This window comes from Eschrichtius robustus, chromosome 11 (assembly GCF_028021215.1).
Source record: "Eschrichtius robustus isolate mEscRob2 chromosome 11, mEscRob2.pri, whole genome shotgun sequence".
Classification (NCBI taxonomy): domain Eukaryota; kingdom Metazoa; phylum Chordata; class Mammalia; order Artiodactyla; family Eschrichtiidae; genus Eschrichtius; species Eschrichtius robustus.
The window spans coordinates 64596490-64614783 of NC_090834.1; the positions used below are offsets into that span (position 1 = coordinate 64596490).

An 18294-nucleotide genomic window follows, 5' to 3' on the forward strand; every position below is an offset into this window, starting at 1 on the left:
ACTCCGTGACGTCCTGGTGGAGGAGCGATGGGGGCACAGCGTTGGTGATAATAATAGCTCTTATTTAGTGGCCGCTTACACGGTGCCAGGCTCTGTGTTAAACCCGTTATATGCATTCGTCCTCACATCAGCCCTGTGAAGTCGCCACTATGATCATCCTCAGTTTTCAGAGGCAGATGCTGAGGTTCAGAAAGGCAAAGCGACTTGCCTGCAGTCACAGGTAAGTGAGGGAAACAAACTGGAACCCAGATGTTTCTTAACACCCTACCACTGCTGCTGAACATGAAACTGTGACACCAAGGCCTTGCAGATGTGAAGAATGAATCGCTCCCTGGTGGAAATTCACAGGAGGGAAGGAAGAAGGGGGAATGTGGATGAAAAGTGTGAAGGAAGGAATGATGGGGCCCAATATTGCACAGACTCCCTGGATAGTGAGATAGTTCCCAGTGGTCAGGTCAGCGGCACAGAGGCTGTCAAAGATAGTGAGGGGGAATATTACCATCTAGAAACCCTCTCCTGGCTCATTCCTCTAAGGCAGACGTTTTAATTTATTGTAACTACTAAGTACTGAGCAACTGACTCAAGATGCCCTCAAGGTACCTAAAACTAAAAATGTCCAAATCTAAATTCATTGTTTCATCCCCTTTATTGGCCTTCTAAGAAGTTTCACTGGGGTGAAAAAGAACCCTCCCCAGTGCATGTGTGCACGAACACGAACACACACACACACACTCACACACACACACACACACACACACACACACGACTGGATGCAGCTCCACTTTATCCATCCCAGTGAGTGGCACCACCATCTATTGCTTGCCTAAGCCAGAAGCCTCAAGATCATCTTTGACTACACTTTCACTTGATTTGAGGTGAATATAAATGTTTTAACTTTTTGTTATGGAAAATTTCAAATATATATAACAGAAGGAGACAGAACAGTATAATGAACCCTCATATACCCATCATTCAGCTTCAAAAATTATCAACTCCTGGACAAGAATTTATCATGAATTGACAAACTTCTATGATATATGAACCATGTACCAAGTCCCAAGCTAAGTCCTAGGGACCCAAAGATGAATCAGATTTGACTGTCACCCAACCTGGAGGGTATAACATATGACCTTTGTCCTTGAAAGATGAGCAGGAGTTACCCAGAAGAAGAAAGGTGTCCTCATTCATTTGATCATTCTCTCTCAACAAATCATTATCATGTGGGAGGCACTGTCCTTGGTGCTAGGAACTTGTAAAGAAACAAGATTGAGTCCTTGCCCTCAGGGAGCTTGAATAACAGGGGAAAGAGATATTAAACATATGATTAGAAATGTGATGAGTATTTTGAAGATGTACATGATGCTATGTGAATGGACTAAATTTGGTCTGGGAAGGTTTGGGAAGGCTTTCATATGGAAGGGCACTTATGTGAAGGGAAGGGGTGAAGGAGATAGAGTTTATCCAAAAGAAGAGAAAATGATTCCAAGTCAAAGGGGAAGTACAATAATGGGTGGCCAGTATGGGTGTGGAGAAGAATGGCATAAGGTGAGGTGGAAAGGTGGACAGGTGCCAAATCAAGGAGGGCCTTGTATGTTAGGCTTCGGGTTTTGGACTTCATTTTAAGGGCAATGGAAAATCAACACAGAGTTTGAGGCAGGGGAGGGGCATGTTCACCCTTGCATTTTAGATCACTTCTGGCTGCTAAGTGGAGGATAGATAGGAGGAGAGCAAAACTGGCAAGGTGGAGACCAGTTAGAAAGCAATTGATATAGTCTGGGTAGGAGATGACTATAGTGGTGGGAGTAGGGATGGAAAAAATTGCATAGGTTTAATAAATGTTCAGGAGGCAGAATTCACAAAAACTGGTGATCAATTGATTGACTGGCTATGGTACTATAAAGGAAAGAATGACTTCCAGATTTCTGCTTGAGCAAATGAAAAGAATCCAGAAATATCACTCATTTACAAACAGCCCACCAGAATACTTGTCTTGCCAATCCCATTGAACAGAATGGCTTCAATATCCAGGGAAGTCTCTTCAGGTAATCAGAGGTTCACAGATAGGGTGGTAAGGATGGGGAGAGGAGTCCAATTAGCTAAGATGAAAAAAGTAAAGTGTACAGTTCACACACAGTGCAGTTTGACCCACACACCATCTTCCTGAATCCCTGATCTCCTAGGTCTGCAAAGCCTCCTGATCAGTGGGGAGTCAACCTGTACCCTTCACCCATCCCTTCTCTATTGTATCACATCCCCCTTCTGATGCTTTCTAGAGCAACCAATAGCCTATGAGCCACCTCAGATGCTATGTGTGGTTTTGACCAATGTGGGTCCCTCTGAGGCAGCAAACTTTTAAAATTATTACCTTGGACCTATCAGGAAAAACTTGAATTAGAAGCAAATCCATCCAGAGTCATTTACCAAGAGTACTGGCTTTATGCTATTTGGTTTGATAGATCAGCCTGGTGGACAACTGCTTTACCAGGCAGTTGGCACCCAAATCACCTGTAGGGAAGAATAGCGCTTACAACTCAATTAGCAGCAAAGACACTTTTGGAGCAAAGGCAGCCTTTTCTACCACTACATGTAAATATTGCTTTGATATTGTAATTTTTATTGTAGTTGATCCAATAAACCCTCTTTCTTCAGGGTGGTTGTTATCATTTGGGAAGTCCATAAGGAGTAGAATCTTCCTACATATTATATTGCAATGGAATTCATAAATCAGTTGCTAGTCCTGGCAAGGATGTCCTCAACACCCTTCTTCAACAGGATTGTTCTCATACATTCCCAGGAAGAGCATATAGGATGAGAAAAGAAAAGGAGGGAGGATTGAACTCTGGGAATGCCAGCATTTGGCAAGCCAGCAGAGGAAAAGAAGGCCAAGAGGAAAGCTGAGAAGAAACAGAGAGTAAGAGACGATCAGGAGAGAGTAATGTCATAGAGGAAATCCAAGGGAGGAAAGACTCAAGGAGGAAGACATGGTCCACAGCATCAAATGCAACAAAGATTTCCAACAAGGTCAAGGCAAAAATGTATCCTTTGAGTTTGGCAACATGGAGGTCATGTATCCCCATGGTATGATCTAAATCAGCAGAAAATGGAGGCAGAAGCCACAATGCAATGAATTGAGCAAATGAAAATGAGGAAGTAAGATAAGTAAGTGCAGATTCCCCTTTTGAGAAAGTTGGGAGAAAGGATAGACAGTAGCTGAAAAGTGATATAGAGTTAAAGACTGGTTTTGTCTTTTTTTTTTAAGATGATGGAGACTTGGCCATGGGTATAAACTACAAAAAGATACCAAGAGAGAAGATAAATTTGAAAGTAAAGAAAAAAGATGAAAGATGGATTGAGATCCTAGAGGTGATGAGAGGAGGTGGGATCAAGGGCTCATGTAGAATTGGACGCCCGCACTTTAGAGGCTGAAGGGATGGGGTGAGGGTAGGGGGTAGGTAAGGTAATTAATAAGGTGGGAACAGGCAAGAAGTTAAGGTATTTCATGCCTAGTGATATCAATATTTTCAAAGTCTTTAGCTGAGGAAGGGAAGAAGGGTTGGATGGAGAACAAGGAAAACCTTACAAGATAAATATTATTCTGTCATGAACATGTTGTTGTTGCCTTTGTTTTTATCAATGCAGCATCTTTTCCCCCTCTAATTGGTAGCAACACATCAATTTTCTTTGAAGACCCATCTCCTCCCCACTCTTAGTCTATGTAGTTTAGATGGGACTCCTTCCACTCCACAACCCACTTCAGTGTTGGGCTCCTAACCCAGGATCAAGTCAAAGTGATCAATTCAGATATAGGCACATGACTAAATCTGAGCCAGTGAAACTCAGTTCCGGGAATTTTCCTGCAACTTTTAGGCAAGAGGAGCTGGGCCTATCCTGCCACCAGGAGGGGTGAGCCTGCTTGAGAATGAAGCCAACTCAAAGAAAGCAGAGCTAAGGGCTGGAGAGAGACAGATGCCTGATAACATCAATTTAACGCCTATATTTACCCTTTCCTGAAGCCACGTAAGTTGGTATTTTTGTTGTTGGTTTTTTGTTTTTTTTTTTGCTTACACCAGTTTGAGTTGGGTTTTATCACTTGCAACCAAGAGTTATGACAAATACATGAGGCCAATATTGCCTGTTGGTACTCAGCCCCACATCCAGTCTTCTGTAATCTCCCCTGTACCAACAAAGCTGGAAATCTGAAAACCACATTTCTCAGATTCCTTTGTCACTTCATTCCGGTTAGGTTCTGCCAATGGGAACCCTCGCTTGAGGAAGGTGGGAGGAAGGTAAAAGTCGCTCTGCTTTTGGCAGTGTCTCTGGCGACCGCAGCAGCAGTGGTCCCAACCTAGCAAACGTGGAGGCTGTTCCAGCAGCATCAACAATACAAACTCCAGCTGCATCAGCAGCCAGTGCAGATGTGTGGGTTCTACCTCCTTGATCTTTGGGCAATGCCTTTTCTCCCTTTTGCTCCTCTAAGCCAAGATTAGTGGTGGTTTCCTGGTCTCTGGGTAACGCTTCTTTCCCTCTTATGCTTCTACATGTCTCCCCCACAACTTTGTAACAAATTATTTGCATTAAATCCTTCTCTACTTGGAATATCTAGAGTGCCTGTGTATCCTTACGGAACAATGATACAATACACATTTTCCTACTTTGCATACACATGTGCGTGTACACACACATAACACCACACACAAGGCTCAGAGAGGCTGAGTTTCTCAAATCTACAGTTAGTAAGTGGCCTAGCTGGGACTGCAGTTCAGACATGTCTGACTCTAAAGTTCTCAACTCTTTCTCTGACCTAAAGTTCACTTTTGTTGTTCTTTTCTTTTTCATAGTTAGATTAAATAGAAGTTAAAGGGGACAGAGAAATAAAGGCATTGTTAAGAAAGTTGTTCAGATGATCAACCTTGATGTTCAATTTGGGTAGGAAAAAGAATAGCCTTCAGGGAATGGAGGATGGGGAGATAATAAAGGGATCAAAATCTCTATAAAGTCAAAGAGCAGGAGAGTGAGAATGAAGTTGTGAGGGAGGCAGAAGGATGAGGGTAAGAGGCTGCGGTCACAAGGCTGATGTTGGAATGTAAGGAATTTCTTCACAGGTGGAGCAATTGTGAATGAGGACTAGGGTCTGAGTTTGGGTGATTGAAGTGGGGACTTCAGCAAGTAAGGACATAGTCAGGAGGTTGGTAGATGAAGACCATAAGAATACTACAGCTCGCTTGCTTGACGCCAAAGGAAGAGGAATTTAATCTGCATAGAAAGAAGAGAAATGGCGTAGACGTGTGTGGGAGTCATGCCAATGCTGAGATGCTTCCCATCCACTGGGACAGCTACAGGGAAAGGAAGAGGGCCCTGGGGCAGAGCCTGGTCTCAATTAAAGCTGCAGGTAAAGAGATAGAGAAGCATATTAACTGTGGAGTGTATAAAGAATATAGAGAAGCTTATTGACCATGAAGAGTGCATTAGAGAGGGCACCATGGAAAGTACAGGAAGAAGAGGCACAATGATGAACAGGGAAAAGGGGCCATGGAGCAGCTTGGAGGTGAGATTCTTCACTCTCCCTCACCCTCCCATCCAATCTATCAGCAAGTCGTATAGACTGTGTGCTAAATGATTTTTAATCTGCCTACTTCTCTTCATCTCCTTGGCACCAGTGTCCAAGCCTCCATGATTTACCACCTGGACCACAGCACCAACCTCCTCAGTGGCCTTCTCAAATCCACAGCGGTCTTGTCTCACCCAGTACCCACTCTGCAACAGTCAGAGTAATCTTTCTAAAATGTAAATCTCATCACCTCACTCCTTTGTCTAAAATCCCTCGGTAGGTCTCCATTGCCCCAAAGATAGACAAAATCCAAGCTTCCGAGCCTGACTCGCAAGTCCACATGAGATGAGAAGCCCCTGGCTCCTTCTCCAGCCTCATCTCCCACCAGCCTGTCACTCATCCCCTGTATTCAGCCCTGCTGAGTAGTTGCGGTCTCCACTCCTGGCTCTTTGCTTGTGTTGCCTCCTCTGTCTGTAATGCACTGCGCATGGTAGTGCATAGCAGGGAATATATATTTACTAAAGGATCACGTACCTTCTATTCATCTTTCAAAATTCAGCTCAAGTGTAATGTCAGATGAAGCCTTTCCTAACCCCCTCTCCATCCAGGTATTGCTGGCTCCACTTTCATTTGCATATATCGTCTTCCATCTTAATGTCTGTCTCACTCTACTGCATTTATCTGATGCCTTGTCTGCATCCCCCTCCTGACTGTGTAAAGTAGCAGGCCTTGGGGGCAGGGACTGTCCGATTCATCTTTTGATCCATTGCCTGACACACTGCCCAGAACATAGGAGGTACTAAATGCATGGATGGAGGAAGCATGAGTTGGACCTTTTCTGGGAGTCCTTGGACACAAGCTAGAGGCTTCCCTGCAACAGAGCAGATGGGAGAAGAGAAGAAAGAGGAGACTTAAATTCTCCTTTCTCAATAGAGAGGAGGAAGTTAACCTTGAGTATCCAGCAGAGTTGCTGGATAACTGTTTAGACACCTTTAGCCTCCCTAACATGATGCAGTGATGGCCCCATAGGTGACACATGGACTGAATAAGGCCCAGAACTGAGACTCTGGCCTTGTCCTCGCCCCTCAGACTGAAGGAGGAGCAGCCAATCCCATGAGGAGAACCATCCAGACATCTTCCAGGTTGGAAGAGAAAGCTCAAGGCACTCCTTGGAAGTGGACCCCACAGCCCTGGTGCCTGGCCCCTACCTTAGTTCCCAGCCCCAGCCAACCTCAAGTGCTGGGTGGACCCTGATCTAAGGGTCCCAGGTTCATCCCCTGCTTCCCTTCCTAGCCGTTGAGGCTGGGGAAGGAACCTGAGACAGTTCAACTGAACCGCAGGGGCCTGGTGCCTATTGGGAGCCACTCTATGGCCTGGCTTCGCAGTGCAAAGCTTGTCCATCTACTCTTCTACCCATGAAAGCCCCACAGAGCAAGGGGCCACCAGGTCAGGAGGGGTGACCCTAAACCAGGAGAGGCCATGGGCCAGAGTGTGGGTATCCTTTCAGGCCCCTTCCAGAGTGAATCCAAGAGATGGGTTGAGTCCATACTCATTGTCACTGGGAAGTGTCTAGTATTATACCCATTTTATGGAAGAAGTCACTGAGGCTAAGATATGGAAGCTCAGAATGAGGGCCCCCTGCTAGGGTCTGAGGCTATTTTTTTGAGCCTAAAACAAACAAACTTTCAAGCTCAGGTGGGTTGGAAACGTAGAGGAGGAAAAGGGTCTCACCTGAGACCCAGTTGCCTATAGTCCAGGCCAATCCCCAGTCAAATGGCTGTCAGTAAGTTTGGAGCCTAAAGCCTTGGTCAGCTTATGACCTGAAAAGAACAAACCACTGCAACCTCCACCCAGATGACATTCTTTGGCCTAGATGGTGCAGATACCCAGGGGACTTAGCCAGCAGGACCCCCCAAGGGCTGTGTGACGTTCTGCAAATGTGTTTCATGGTGCCCGCTCCCCGAATCAGGCCTTCTCCCCTTTCCCCAGCTTGCCTCAGGTGAGTGAAAACACTGTTTTGATTCCACCTGTTATGCCTAACTCATAGCAACCAAAGACTTGTCTTCTGGAGTGATGCTCCCTGAACCCCCGGACCTACAATTTGAGGGCCCCCGCGGCCCTCCGTGGCAGCACCGAGCAATCCACTTTGCACAAACATAGCTGCCTCCAGCCCTATTTTCCCAATGTCCTGGGGCCAAGCTGTGGTCAGTTATTAGCAGGCGGGGGCAGAGTCCCTGCTCTGCCTCTTACGTGCTGGGTAGACACAGGGGTTCCTTTCTCTACTTTTGTTCCTCTGTTTCCCTCTCTGTGTCAGTAGTCTGGAAGAAGTCAGTTTATGACCGGGGTTCAGGAATCACCTGTGCAAAAATGAGGTCTGTCCCTGAGCCCTCCCCTCCCTTGTCTCCCGCAGCCTCTTTAAGAGCCTCAAAAGAGAGGTTACGAGCTTCTCAACTCAAAGAAAGAAGTGAGATTGTTCCACAACCAGGGCCCTTTGATTCAAGCGAGGAAGCACTCTGGCTTTATTGTAAGGAAAACCAGGAGAAGGAGCTGGGCCAGACTCACATCAGCAGTGCTGTCAGTGAGGGCAGCCCAGGAGGCTGTTTACTTTCTGGGGCTGGGGAAGGGCCTCGGTCACAGTCAATTTCTCCACGTCTCTGTAGCAGTACAAATTGGGGCCTTGAACGAGGTACAAGCCAAGACCATTGGCGGAACACGAGTTGGGGCCCAGAGACTTTTCCGTACACAGGGCTGCGTCAACCTTTTCATGGGGCCAAGGAAGCTCTGTCCACGTGGCTTGAGCTCCTAACTTCAGGTCCAGCCACCACAGCTGCCGTCCTGGGAAGAAACAGCGGACATAACATGGCTTCCACGTCATGGGGATCCTGACCTGGCTCTTCTCATGCCCTGACAGGGCTCTGTGCCAGGGAGAAGTAGCAGAACAAGCCACCCCTCAGCACCCGATGCCCCTCACCTGCCATGACGTGGAGCAGAGAAGACCCAGGACAGGTAAAGGCTGCATCCACAGTATCAAGGTTGATCCCATGAGGGCTCCCGAATTCCTTCTCCAGCCGCTTTGGATAACCATCTACTAGGGTATAGCCTCCCTTTGTCAGGAAGATATATACCTCGGTGCCCTGGAGGACAAAGGACATTAATCAGCACAGAGCTGGGTATTTTCCCTGTCTCCACCCCAAGCGTCTCTCCCAACACACACCTGGATCAGATAGAGCTTATCATCCCAGGAAAAGGCAGTATCCACTGTTGAAGGACCATGGGGCCACAGATGCTCGATGGGCCAGCTATGCCACCCGTCCCGGCTGGTGTCCAGACGCCAGTAGTGGGATCCTGTGGGGTAGCAGAGGTACCTGTAGTACTGGTGGTAAAAGGCCAGGCAGTGAAGAGGCAAGTGACAGAGGCAGGGGTGAGTCTCGAGAGGGAGGAAAGAATGCATCCAGAGGCCAAGAGGGAAGAGGCCATGTGAGGAGTTGAGCAAGACTTGGTTGGCAAAGTTGGGCATTGTGACCTAATTGGAATTGGAGTCAGTAGGGGCCTGACGGAAGGGCGAGCTTGGAGAACAGTGGCCAAGTTGCCAGGTAAGGCCAGCGTCATGGGGTTCAGTGGGGTCTCCTTATGCATCTCAGATGTCTGTGTGCAGAGATGCTACAATGAGACAGTGGCCAGAAGTTAAAAGGGAAGCACCGCAGCAAGCTTCCACTGGGCGTTCTCACGCTGGCTGTGTTCTCTAATCCCTTGAGATGGTAGGAGATGGAGGGAGTAGCCAGGCCAGCGCCCTAATTTTCCTCTCCCCTTTTCATAACAACTTATGAAAGGAATTGTCTAAACTCTCATTTACCTTTTCTTCCTCAGCCCATTTCACTTACATTCCTGTTTTCCTCTTCCATTGAGATTTCTCTTTTCACGGTCACCAGTATCCTCCAACTTGCCAAATCTAATGTCTTCATCTTACTCTACCTCTCAGTGGCATTTGACTGCTCACAGCTCCCTTCTTTAAATATCTTTTTTGGATCTTGGCTCTGTGATTCCAGACTCTTCCAGTGTTCTTCTTATCTTTTTGACTCCTCTTCAGCCTGATATCTATTATTGGAATCCCCCAGTTTGGACCTCTGCTCTATCTACATTCACTCTCTTGGTGATTTCACCTAGTCCAGGGCTTTAAACACCATCTATATACGGATGACTTTTGATCTGTTCTCTTTGGATCTGATGGACTGCTTCTTCGAGTGTCAGGCTCAAACTCAGTTGCCTACCTGACCTGTCCATTTGGGACCATTAGACACCAAAACCCTAATGTGTCCAAACTTATTTCTGCCCCCACCAACACACACACACACACACACACACACACACACACACACACACACACACACACACACCTCCTTCCCTAGTCTTTCCCAATTTTAGAAAAAGGAACCACCAGTCACCTAGTTTCCCAGTCCCCAAAAGCCAAGTCATTCTTGAAACCTCTCTTTTCTCTTCCCCACTCCGATCAATATCCAAGGCATTGGTTAAGTGCCATGGGCCCGACTTCCAGAATACATCATGATGACTCCTCACCACCTCTGCTGCTGTTATCCCAGTCCAAGCTGTCATCACCTCCAATCCAGACAGCTGCAAGAACTCCTCGCTGGATTCCCTGCTTACACAATTGTACCTCTGTGACTTATATTCCACAAGAAGCCAGGATGATCTTTTAAAAAAAATAAGCCATGGGCTTCCCTGGTGGCACAGTGGTTAAGAATCCGCCTGCCAATTCAGGGGACACGGGTTCGAGCCCTGGTCCGGGAAGATCCCACATGCCGCGGAGCAACTAAGCCTGTGCGCCACAACTACTGAAGCCAGCGTGCCGCAACTACTGAAGCCCACATGCCTAGAGCCCGTGCTCTGCAACAGAGAAGCCACTGCAATGAGAAGCCCACGCACCACAACGAAGAGTAGCCCCCGCTTGCCGCAACTAGAGAAAGCCAGCGCGCAGCAATGAACACCCAACGCAGCCATAAATAAATTAAATAAATAATTAATTAAAAAAGAAAAAAAGACAGATGCTTAAAAAAATAAGCCAGAACATATCACAGCCCTGATCAAGAACCCTTCCTGGCTTCCTTTTACAGTTGAAAATCCTTACCAGGCCCATGTAATCTGGCCCCTGCCTCCCTCTTTTCAAGCCACTTACCTGCTCCTTCTCAACCTATCAGCCACACTGGCCTCCTTTCTTGACCCCTCAAAGTATTTGCTCTCTACCCTCCCTACAATGCTTCTCCTCCAGTGCTTTATGTGGCTAATTCCTTTTGATCACTGAAATCTCAGCTCAAAAATCATCTCTTCAGAGAAGGGGCCCCTAATTCTCTTCACCTCTATCCCATTATCCTGTCTTATTTTCTTCACAGCTTTTTGGGGACACTTCACATTTTTTATTTTATATTTTAAAACATCAACGACTCATAAATTCATTTATTCTAGCTTCAAATGGTATTTGAGAATAAGAAGCATTCTGATGTTCCCAGAACACATCACAGCTATTAACACTGCCTGAAAGTATTCTCTTTCATTTTCTCTTTTTTACTGTCCTCTCTCCCGCTAGCAGGCTCTCTGAGGGCAAGTGTCTCGTCTGCCATGTTCACGACTGTATCTCAGTGCCTAGAAAAATGCCCAGTGCCTATCAGGTGCTCGATATTTTTTGGTGCTCGAAAAATAGCTGGTATTCCCAATGCAGCCACAAGTTCTCTTTATGGGTATTAACTGGGAAAGTCACAGTAACTACATATCCACCTTCCCCTCCTGCTCGTGGCCCCTATTTTGAGAATCAGAGCTGTGCTGCATTTTGTGCAGAGGAAGTAAGTGCTGAGCCCCCAATCCATTAGAAGCCGATGCAGAGGCTGACCAGCAGCCACTTTAATGTGGTCTGGAATAAAAATATGGGCTGAGCCAGTCCCATTCTCTCTCTGGAAATCCAAGTAGGAAAAAGGGAGCCGAGGCAGTTATCAGTCAGATCTGAGGCTAAAAGATCCTGACTAGAGAGAAAGTAGAGAGGGCATGATGGTCCCTGTTCGAGCCGAAGTAGTGACAAAACAGAAAGAATGGATTAGCAGCTATGAGGTAGAGACAAGAGATTTATCAATAAGGGAGAGGAGAGGACCAGCCCTGTGCTGAGTGGCTGGGTCACACTGGTGTTTTCACCAAGATAGCGAGTTCCCACCTCAGCTGGGTATTTTTAACATAACAATATTCTCTCAACAGCTATAGAACATCTCTAATACTCTTGATTTAGGAATTCAGCTGCATTCTATTTATGGACACATGGTCTTGAGGTTCCATGATCTCTCCATGGCTGGGTGTTCTCTCTACATCTCTGTGTGGTCCCTGTGGCCCTATTTTCTTAGTGTCTCTATCTCCATATCTCTCTATCTCTATTTATCTCTCTATCTCTATAACCATTGCTATTTCACTTTGTGTATGTGTCCTCCCCATGGTGCCTTGCTCTCACCATAGCTGCATGTTCTCCTGATATTTATGTGTTCTTACTCTGGCATATATTCTCAGCATAGGTCTACCTTTTCACTACAGGTGTGTGTTTCATCACGGATGCATGTTCTCATTACAGCATGCATTCCTGCTGTGGGGATATGCTCTCCTTGCGGCTGTGTATTTTTCATTACAACTTCGTAGTCATATCTGATCAGATTTATTCAGGGATTAGGAGCAAGAAAGGATTTTCACTCTTCTGGTATTCTCACCACTATTTTACATTTGTGTCTGATCATACATATATCTTAGGCTGAGTGTAATGTGGTAGGTCACTCCTTCTCTTGGAGCTGTCCTCAAGTATAGATCAAGACTTATCACTACCTGTCTGACTAGCCCTAGAACATCCTTAGGTATCATTAGATGGCTTTTTAATGGCACAGGTCTGGGGAGAGGGGTTTCTCCTGGTCACTCAGAGGAGAAATCTCTTCAGGCTGGTGAGACTATTGCCTGAAGGTCTAAGGGACTGAACACTTCCTGGCTGGTTCCCAACAACGGGAGCGTCTCATCCCCAGGTGATGCTGTGCCCAGAGGCCTGGACATAGGAACCAGGCACCTGGAACAAGATGGAGCTCCTGATGATAAGCTCAAGGTGGGGAGGCCCAGAGGACCCTGCAAGACATGCAAAAGCAAAGAGAATATGAGGAGTCACAGGGGCCAAGAGGTCCAGAGAAGGCACAGATCTGGGAATGGATGGTACTGGGAGGCAGACAGGTGAAGTTAGAGGCCTCAGCAATGAGAGACAGGTTGAACCGTATGCATCGGACGAAATGAGGTGTGAAAAGGGGCATGATAGGGTGTAAGGATGGGGGCCGATGGGACAAAATATGGGGCACAGTGATGAAAATGGAGGAAATGTGCCAGAGATGAGAGACACACATGAAAGAGACGGGAGGTATGGAGGGCAGAGATGGGGGAGTTGGAGGGCATCTCTTACCACTGAAGGCATAGGTGGCACCATGTTTGTCAGACAGCAGTGCAGACAAGACTAGATCTGGGCTACAGCGTTTATCCCTATGGTGGGTCACATTCCTGTGTGCATGGCCTTGGGGGAGAAATAGGTGAGGGGGAACACAGGAAGGCAAGAGGTCAGAATGAGTTCCGAGGTGGAAGAGGTGGCTGGGGTTATTGGGGGTGCAGGTTTTCCCCATATGAGGACAGCTGGGAAGAGCCAGAATGGAAGTGGAGCTAGGGCAAGGGCCAAGGTGTCATTCCACAGGGTGAGGGTAGGAGCTGGGGTATATGGGGTCCGCGAACCCAGGGAAGGTGGACAAATTCCAGGAGGTCCCAGGGCTTGGGCTTTCTCACCTCTGCCAGGGCAGGGCATAAAGTAGTCTCGGACATCCAGCGGGTATTTAGGATACATATCTCCCGTGACAGGGTTGAAGCGCAGGAATTGGTTACCCCAGAAGCAGTAGTAGTGGCTGAGCCATCGCATGGCAGAAGAGCAGTTGCCAACAGCCTGCCAGGAACGTTTCTTTACGGTTTTTGTAGTGAAGTCCCAGAACCTCATGTGGTTGCCTTTGTCCAATCAACCAACAAGCATTCAGTGAGGCCAGGCTGTGCCTTCCCTTGTGCTTGTACTGGCCCCAGGATGGACCAGATATGGTCCCCATCACGTGGAGCTCACAGCCCAGCAGGGAAACAGTTGAGGAAAGTAATCATACAATAAAATGGAGCAGCAAAATACACATGATCAGCTCAGCAAGGGCGGTGGGACGAGTCAGGGAAAACTTCCCAGAGAAGGTGATACTTAAACTAAAATCTGAAGGAGGAGTTACAAGGCAGACAAGAGGGGGAGATGTAACTCCAGAAACAAAAGTCTAAAGCATGAAGCAACTTGGGTGTATAGGGAACAGCATAGAGTTTCTGGGGCTTCATATTCAAGGTAAGGGTTTGATGAGACTCAAGGCCGGAGGGTCAATAGGGACTTGGTCATGGAGAACCTTGTATGTAAAACTAAGGAACATAGATTTGTCCTAAGGGTCATGGGGGACAATGAGGGACTTTTAGCAGAATTACACCCAGTTACCTTCTCCAGGATGACTTCCCCTCCTTCCGCTACTTGACCTCTAGACCATAATTGGCTTCTCTACTCCTTCCCTTCCTCAGGAAACCATATAGTGGTTCCACCACCACCACCATCCCTACCACTACCTCTATCACCACCAACCTACCACTACCCCAGGCTCTCTTATTCCAGCCTGGACTGACCTTGGAAGAAGAGGACACCCTCATGTAGGCATTCTTCATGGTGACATTCCACAGCTGCATCCACTGGGGATGGGATTCCAGGAAACTCCTCTTGGAGCAACTTTGGATATTTGCTCTTCTTCTCAGGAGGGTATTCCCAGACTCTGTCCCCCTGCATGCAAAAACATGCTATTTTTAGCATGCACGCCAGATACTACTGCCACTCTGCCATCCCACACAACATCTTTGATCTATTGCACTTACATAATATCCTTCTGCAGTCCCACACACTCTCAATCCATCTGTGGACAACAATGTGCTGTCCCCTTGCACAACTTCTGTTTGTGCAAATCCCATCACTGTTACTATACCACACACAACTGTCTATGTACAACCAGATACTCCCATGGCACAATTATCTGCAATACCACTGGTTTTGGCAAACACATCCACAAATAGTCATCCTGCAATCATCCATCCATTCATACATTCATTTGTTCATTTATTCACTCAAGAAACAGTTGCTGAATGACTTACCATATGCCAGGTATTGTGAGAGACACTGGGGATAAAGGGGTGACAAGACTCTGTCTCTGCCTTCAAGGAGTTCACTGTACAAAAGCAGAAAGGATCCTACAGTCCTAGCCATGTGAGCCCCAAGGTGGAGGCATGTGAAGTGCACTGGGAATACAGGGGGAATACCTAAGTCAACCTAGAGAATTCCTGGAAGGCTGCACAGAGGAGGAGGCATTTGGGCCAAGAGTTAAAAACTGAGCAGGAATATTCCAGGTAGACAAGTGTGGACTGGGCGTTATCAGCAGAGGGAGTAGCGTGTACACAGCATGCTCATGTGGCTGGCACACAGTGAATGTGGTGGAGGAGGAGATAAACCTGCAAAGATAACCAGAGTCCCGGTCTCAAGACCCATGTGCACCTGGCTTGCAGGAATCAGCAGGTGGTGGTGCCATTTGCTGAAATAGGGAACTCAGGAGGAGGGGTGGATTTGTACAGAAGATATTGAGCTCCGTTTGGAGGATGCTGAATCTGAGGTGCCTACGGAACATCTAAGTTGAAGATGTCAGCCTGGAAATCGGAAAGAGATGTCTGGAGCTCCGGGGAGAGATCCAGATCTGGGGTCCACAACGTGGAGAGAACTCAGAGCCGTGGCAGTGGTTAAGATCACCCAGGCAGGGTGTATGGAAGGGCTGGGAAGGATCCCCAAGAAACATTCAAGGAGTGGCCCAGGATGAGAAGCCTGAGAAGAGCAGGAAAAGAGGCAGGAGGGAAAACAAAGCCGGCAGTGAGGGCCGCCCCGACCACACAGCATCTTTGTGCGAGTCAAGAGAAGGTGCCAGAAGGAGCAGACACAGGCTGGGCCAAGGCATGGGACTTGACGAGCACAGTAGGCTGGATTTCATCCTCCACTTGCCCCTCGGCCAGGTACCATTGTGTCGTGAACAACCTGGCAACCATAGGAAGAAGACTTGATGCAGGGTCATGGAAGCAAGGGAAGAAATTTCCCGGAAGGAAAGGATGGTCGACAGATTGAGGAGTAGCAGAGAGGTGTGGACGCAGATTAGGACTGAAGAAGAGCCACTGGATGTTGTGCCTCCCAGGCCCGCATGCACACAAACTCCCCTAGCCTGAGCTTTCTCAGAAAAGGAAGGCACAGGGGGAGGAAACCTGGAGCCTGTTGGTAAGGGCTCCATGCCAGGGCCACTTGGGGAAGGGTCTCTAGTGTTGATTCCAGCACTTCCTGGCCTGGCCCTGACCTTGGTCCAGCCGTACCTTGATCAGAAAGACTCTGTCATGACCATGGCGGAATGCAGCATCCACGGGGCCGGGGACATCCTTCCACCTCTCTGAGATTAACTCCTGAGTCCAATTGTGACCCTTCCACACGAACTCCCCTGCAAAACGCACACTCACTGAGGGACCCGGAACAAACTTTTGGCCTACCGAGCTAGTTACAAAGAAGCTATGGGTGATACTCTCAGATAATTCCTACGATCTCCAGCAGATGGATACACCCGCGGTGAAGGGGACCAAGTCTGAGGTCCCAAATGCCCCAATCCCAGCCCCTCATACCTCTAAAAAACAGCATAGTCCCATGCTCATCCAGGGTGGTAGCATCAAAGCCCCAGCCATCCGAGCAGCGTTCTGGGAAGGAGGTGGGGAGATAGCAAATAAAAGACCAGTCAGATGATACAGTGCAGAGACACAGCTAGACAGATAGACTCAGGAAGTCAGGGTCTCACCCATCACATCTGGGTCCAACTTGGTTGCATTCCCACCTTCAGCTTCATGCCTAGGGGCATTAGCCCTAGAGAGAAGACACGGAGACGTCTGGCTCCACAGGGTCCAATCCCTCTCCTTTAGCTCCTGACCCCAGACTTGCCCCAGACCTAAAAACTGGCCCTAGCCCACTCTAATCCGGAGCCCGGCCCTCCTCCAGCCCCGGCTTCACTCACAGAGAAAGAGGATGGGCGTTAGCCAGAGACCAGCACAAGCCCAACAACCACAGTACAACTGGTGTTCCCAGTGCCCGAGCCATGATGAGCTGGAGAGGCCACAGGACAGCTCTGGGCACCTGGCTGAACCCCTATATAGGCATGGCAGCAGCACCACCCCACCTCCAAGCCTGCTGGGAATGAGATCTCTCAGGGCTATGCCAATATTGGGTGATTACATCAGTGCAAATAAGGTCAGGGTCTGGACAGAAATCTGAGTCCAAGACTAACTCTTCCCAGCAGGAGGGCCCATCCCCCTTCAGTGACTTTTGAGCAGTGACTAGCCCAGCCCACTGATGTTCAACTGTGACTCTCTTCACCTTGGTGATGGGTCTGAGTGCCCGTAAGGTCGGGGAAGGGGGTAGATTGATTGAGGACCACCTTTCTGTGGTTGGATTTACCTCAACAATGCAGGAGGTGAGAAGAGGAAAGTAACATTTTTGTGTACTGTGCCATGCCCAGCTCTGAGACCCCTAACGACACTGACACTTACATATACTTAGTAACCACACACATATGCAAACACACTTAGAACTACTCAGAGAACAGCTTCTTCCAAGCTCCATCAGGGGCCTTTTGGGGGCATTCCCAAGCCTCTTTAGCTTTGCCCTTGATGGGTCAATAATATTTCACTGTTGCCAAAAGTCCAAGTTCCACCCTAGCCCCCACCCCCATTGACAAAGAGCTTTGCAAAAATCACCTGGGAGAGAAGGGCTGACAGTAATGGTGCAGGGAGAGGTGTCTCTCTTCCAGAGAGACCTACTAGTAATTAGACTTTCTCCATAGTTTCCACCTTAAGGGGAAAGTGTTTTGTTTACCTATCACAGAATAAATAGAACTGTACTGGGGTTTCACAATATTTACAGCTGATTCTTGCTTAAATGTTATCCTCTCAATGAAGCCTTTCTTGACCACCCCATCTAGCTATTTCAGACTCTCACTTGTTTCCTTTGTTACTTAATAAAACTTGAAATTATTTTGTCTGTCTGCTTACGCTTTTGCTTCTGCTTCTGCATGCTTGTGCTTTGTTTCTTTGCTTGTTTTGATTTGCCTGTTTTATGTACCATTACATTTTTTTTAAATGTTTTTGGTTTTTTGCCACACCACGCAGCATGTGGGATCTTAGTTCCCCAACCAAGGATCGAACCTCTGCCACTTGCATCAGAAGGGCAGAGTCTTAACCACTGGACCACCAGGGCAGTCCCTGTACCATTACATTTTCTCCACCTAGTACCTGGCACGTACAGGCATACCTCAGAGATATCACAAGTTTGTTCCAGACCCTTGCAATAAAGTGAATATTGCAATAAAGTGAGTCACACAAATTTTTTGGTTTCCCAGTGCATATAAAAGTTTTGTTTACGTGGGACTTCCCTGGTGGTGCAGTGGTTAAGAATCTGCCTGCCAATGCAGGAGACACGGGTTCAATCTCTGCTCTGGGAAGATCCCACATGCCATGGAGCAACTAAGCCCATGCGCCACAACTACTGAGCCTGCGCTCTA

At 47.6% G+C, this 18294-nt stretch overlaps 1 protein-coding gene across 1 annotated transcript; it reads right to left on the reverse strand.

The window, feature by feature from the left end:
* Nucleotides 1-8038: 8038 nt before the first annotated feature.
* HPX (hemopexin) lies at nt 8039-16846 on the reverse strand. Its single transcript, XM_068555584.1, has 10 exons — nt 16753-16846; nt 16540-16604; nt 16370-16441; nt 16070-16191; nt 14303-14453; nt 13397-13609; nt 13026-13133; nt 8763-8893; nt 8520-8682; nt 8039-8383 (listed from the first exon to the last, which is right to left on the reverse strand). Exons 1-10 carry the CDS (start codon nt 16833-16835, stop codon nt 8124-8126), a joined length of 1368 nt encoding a protein of 455 aa, XP_068411685.1. The 5' UTR covers nt 16836-16846; the 3' UTR covers nt 8039-8123.
* Between the last annotated feature and the right edge of the window lie 1448 nt (nt 16847-18294).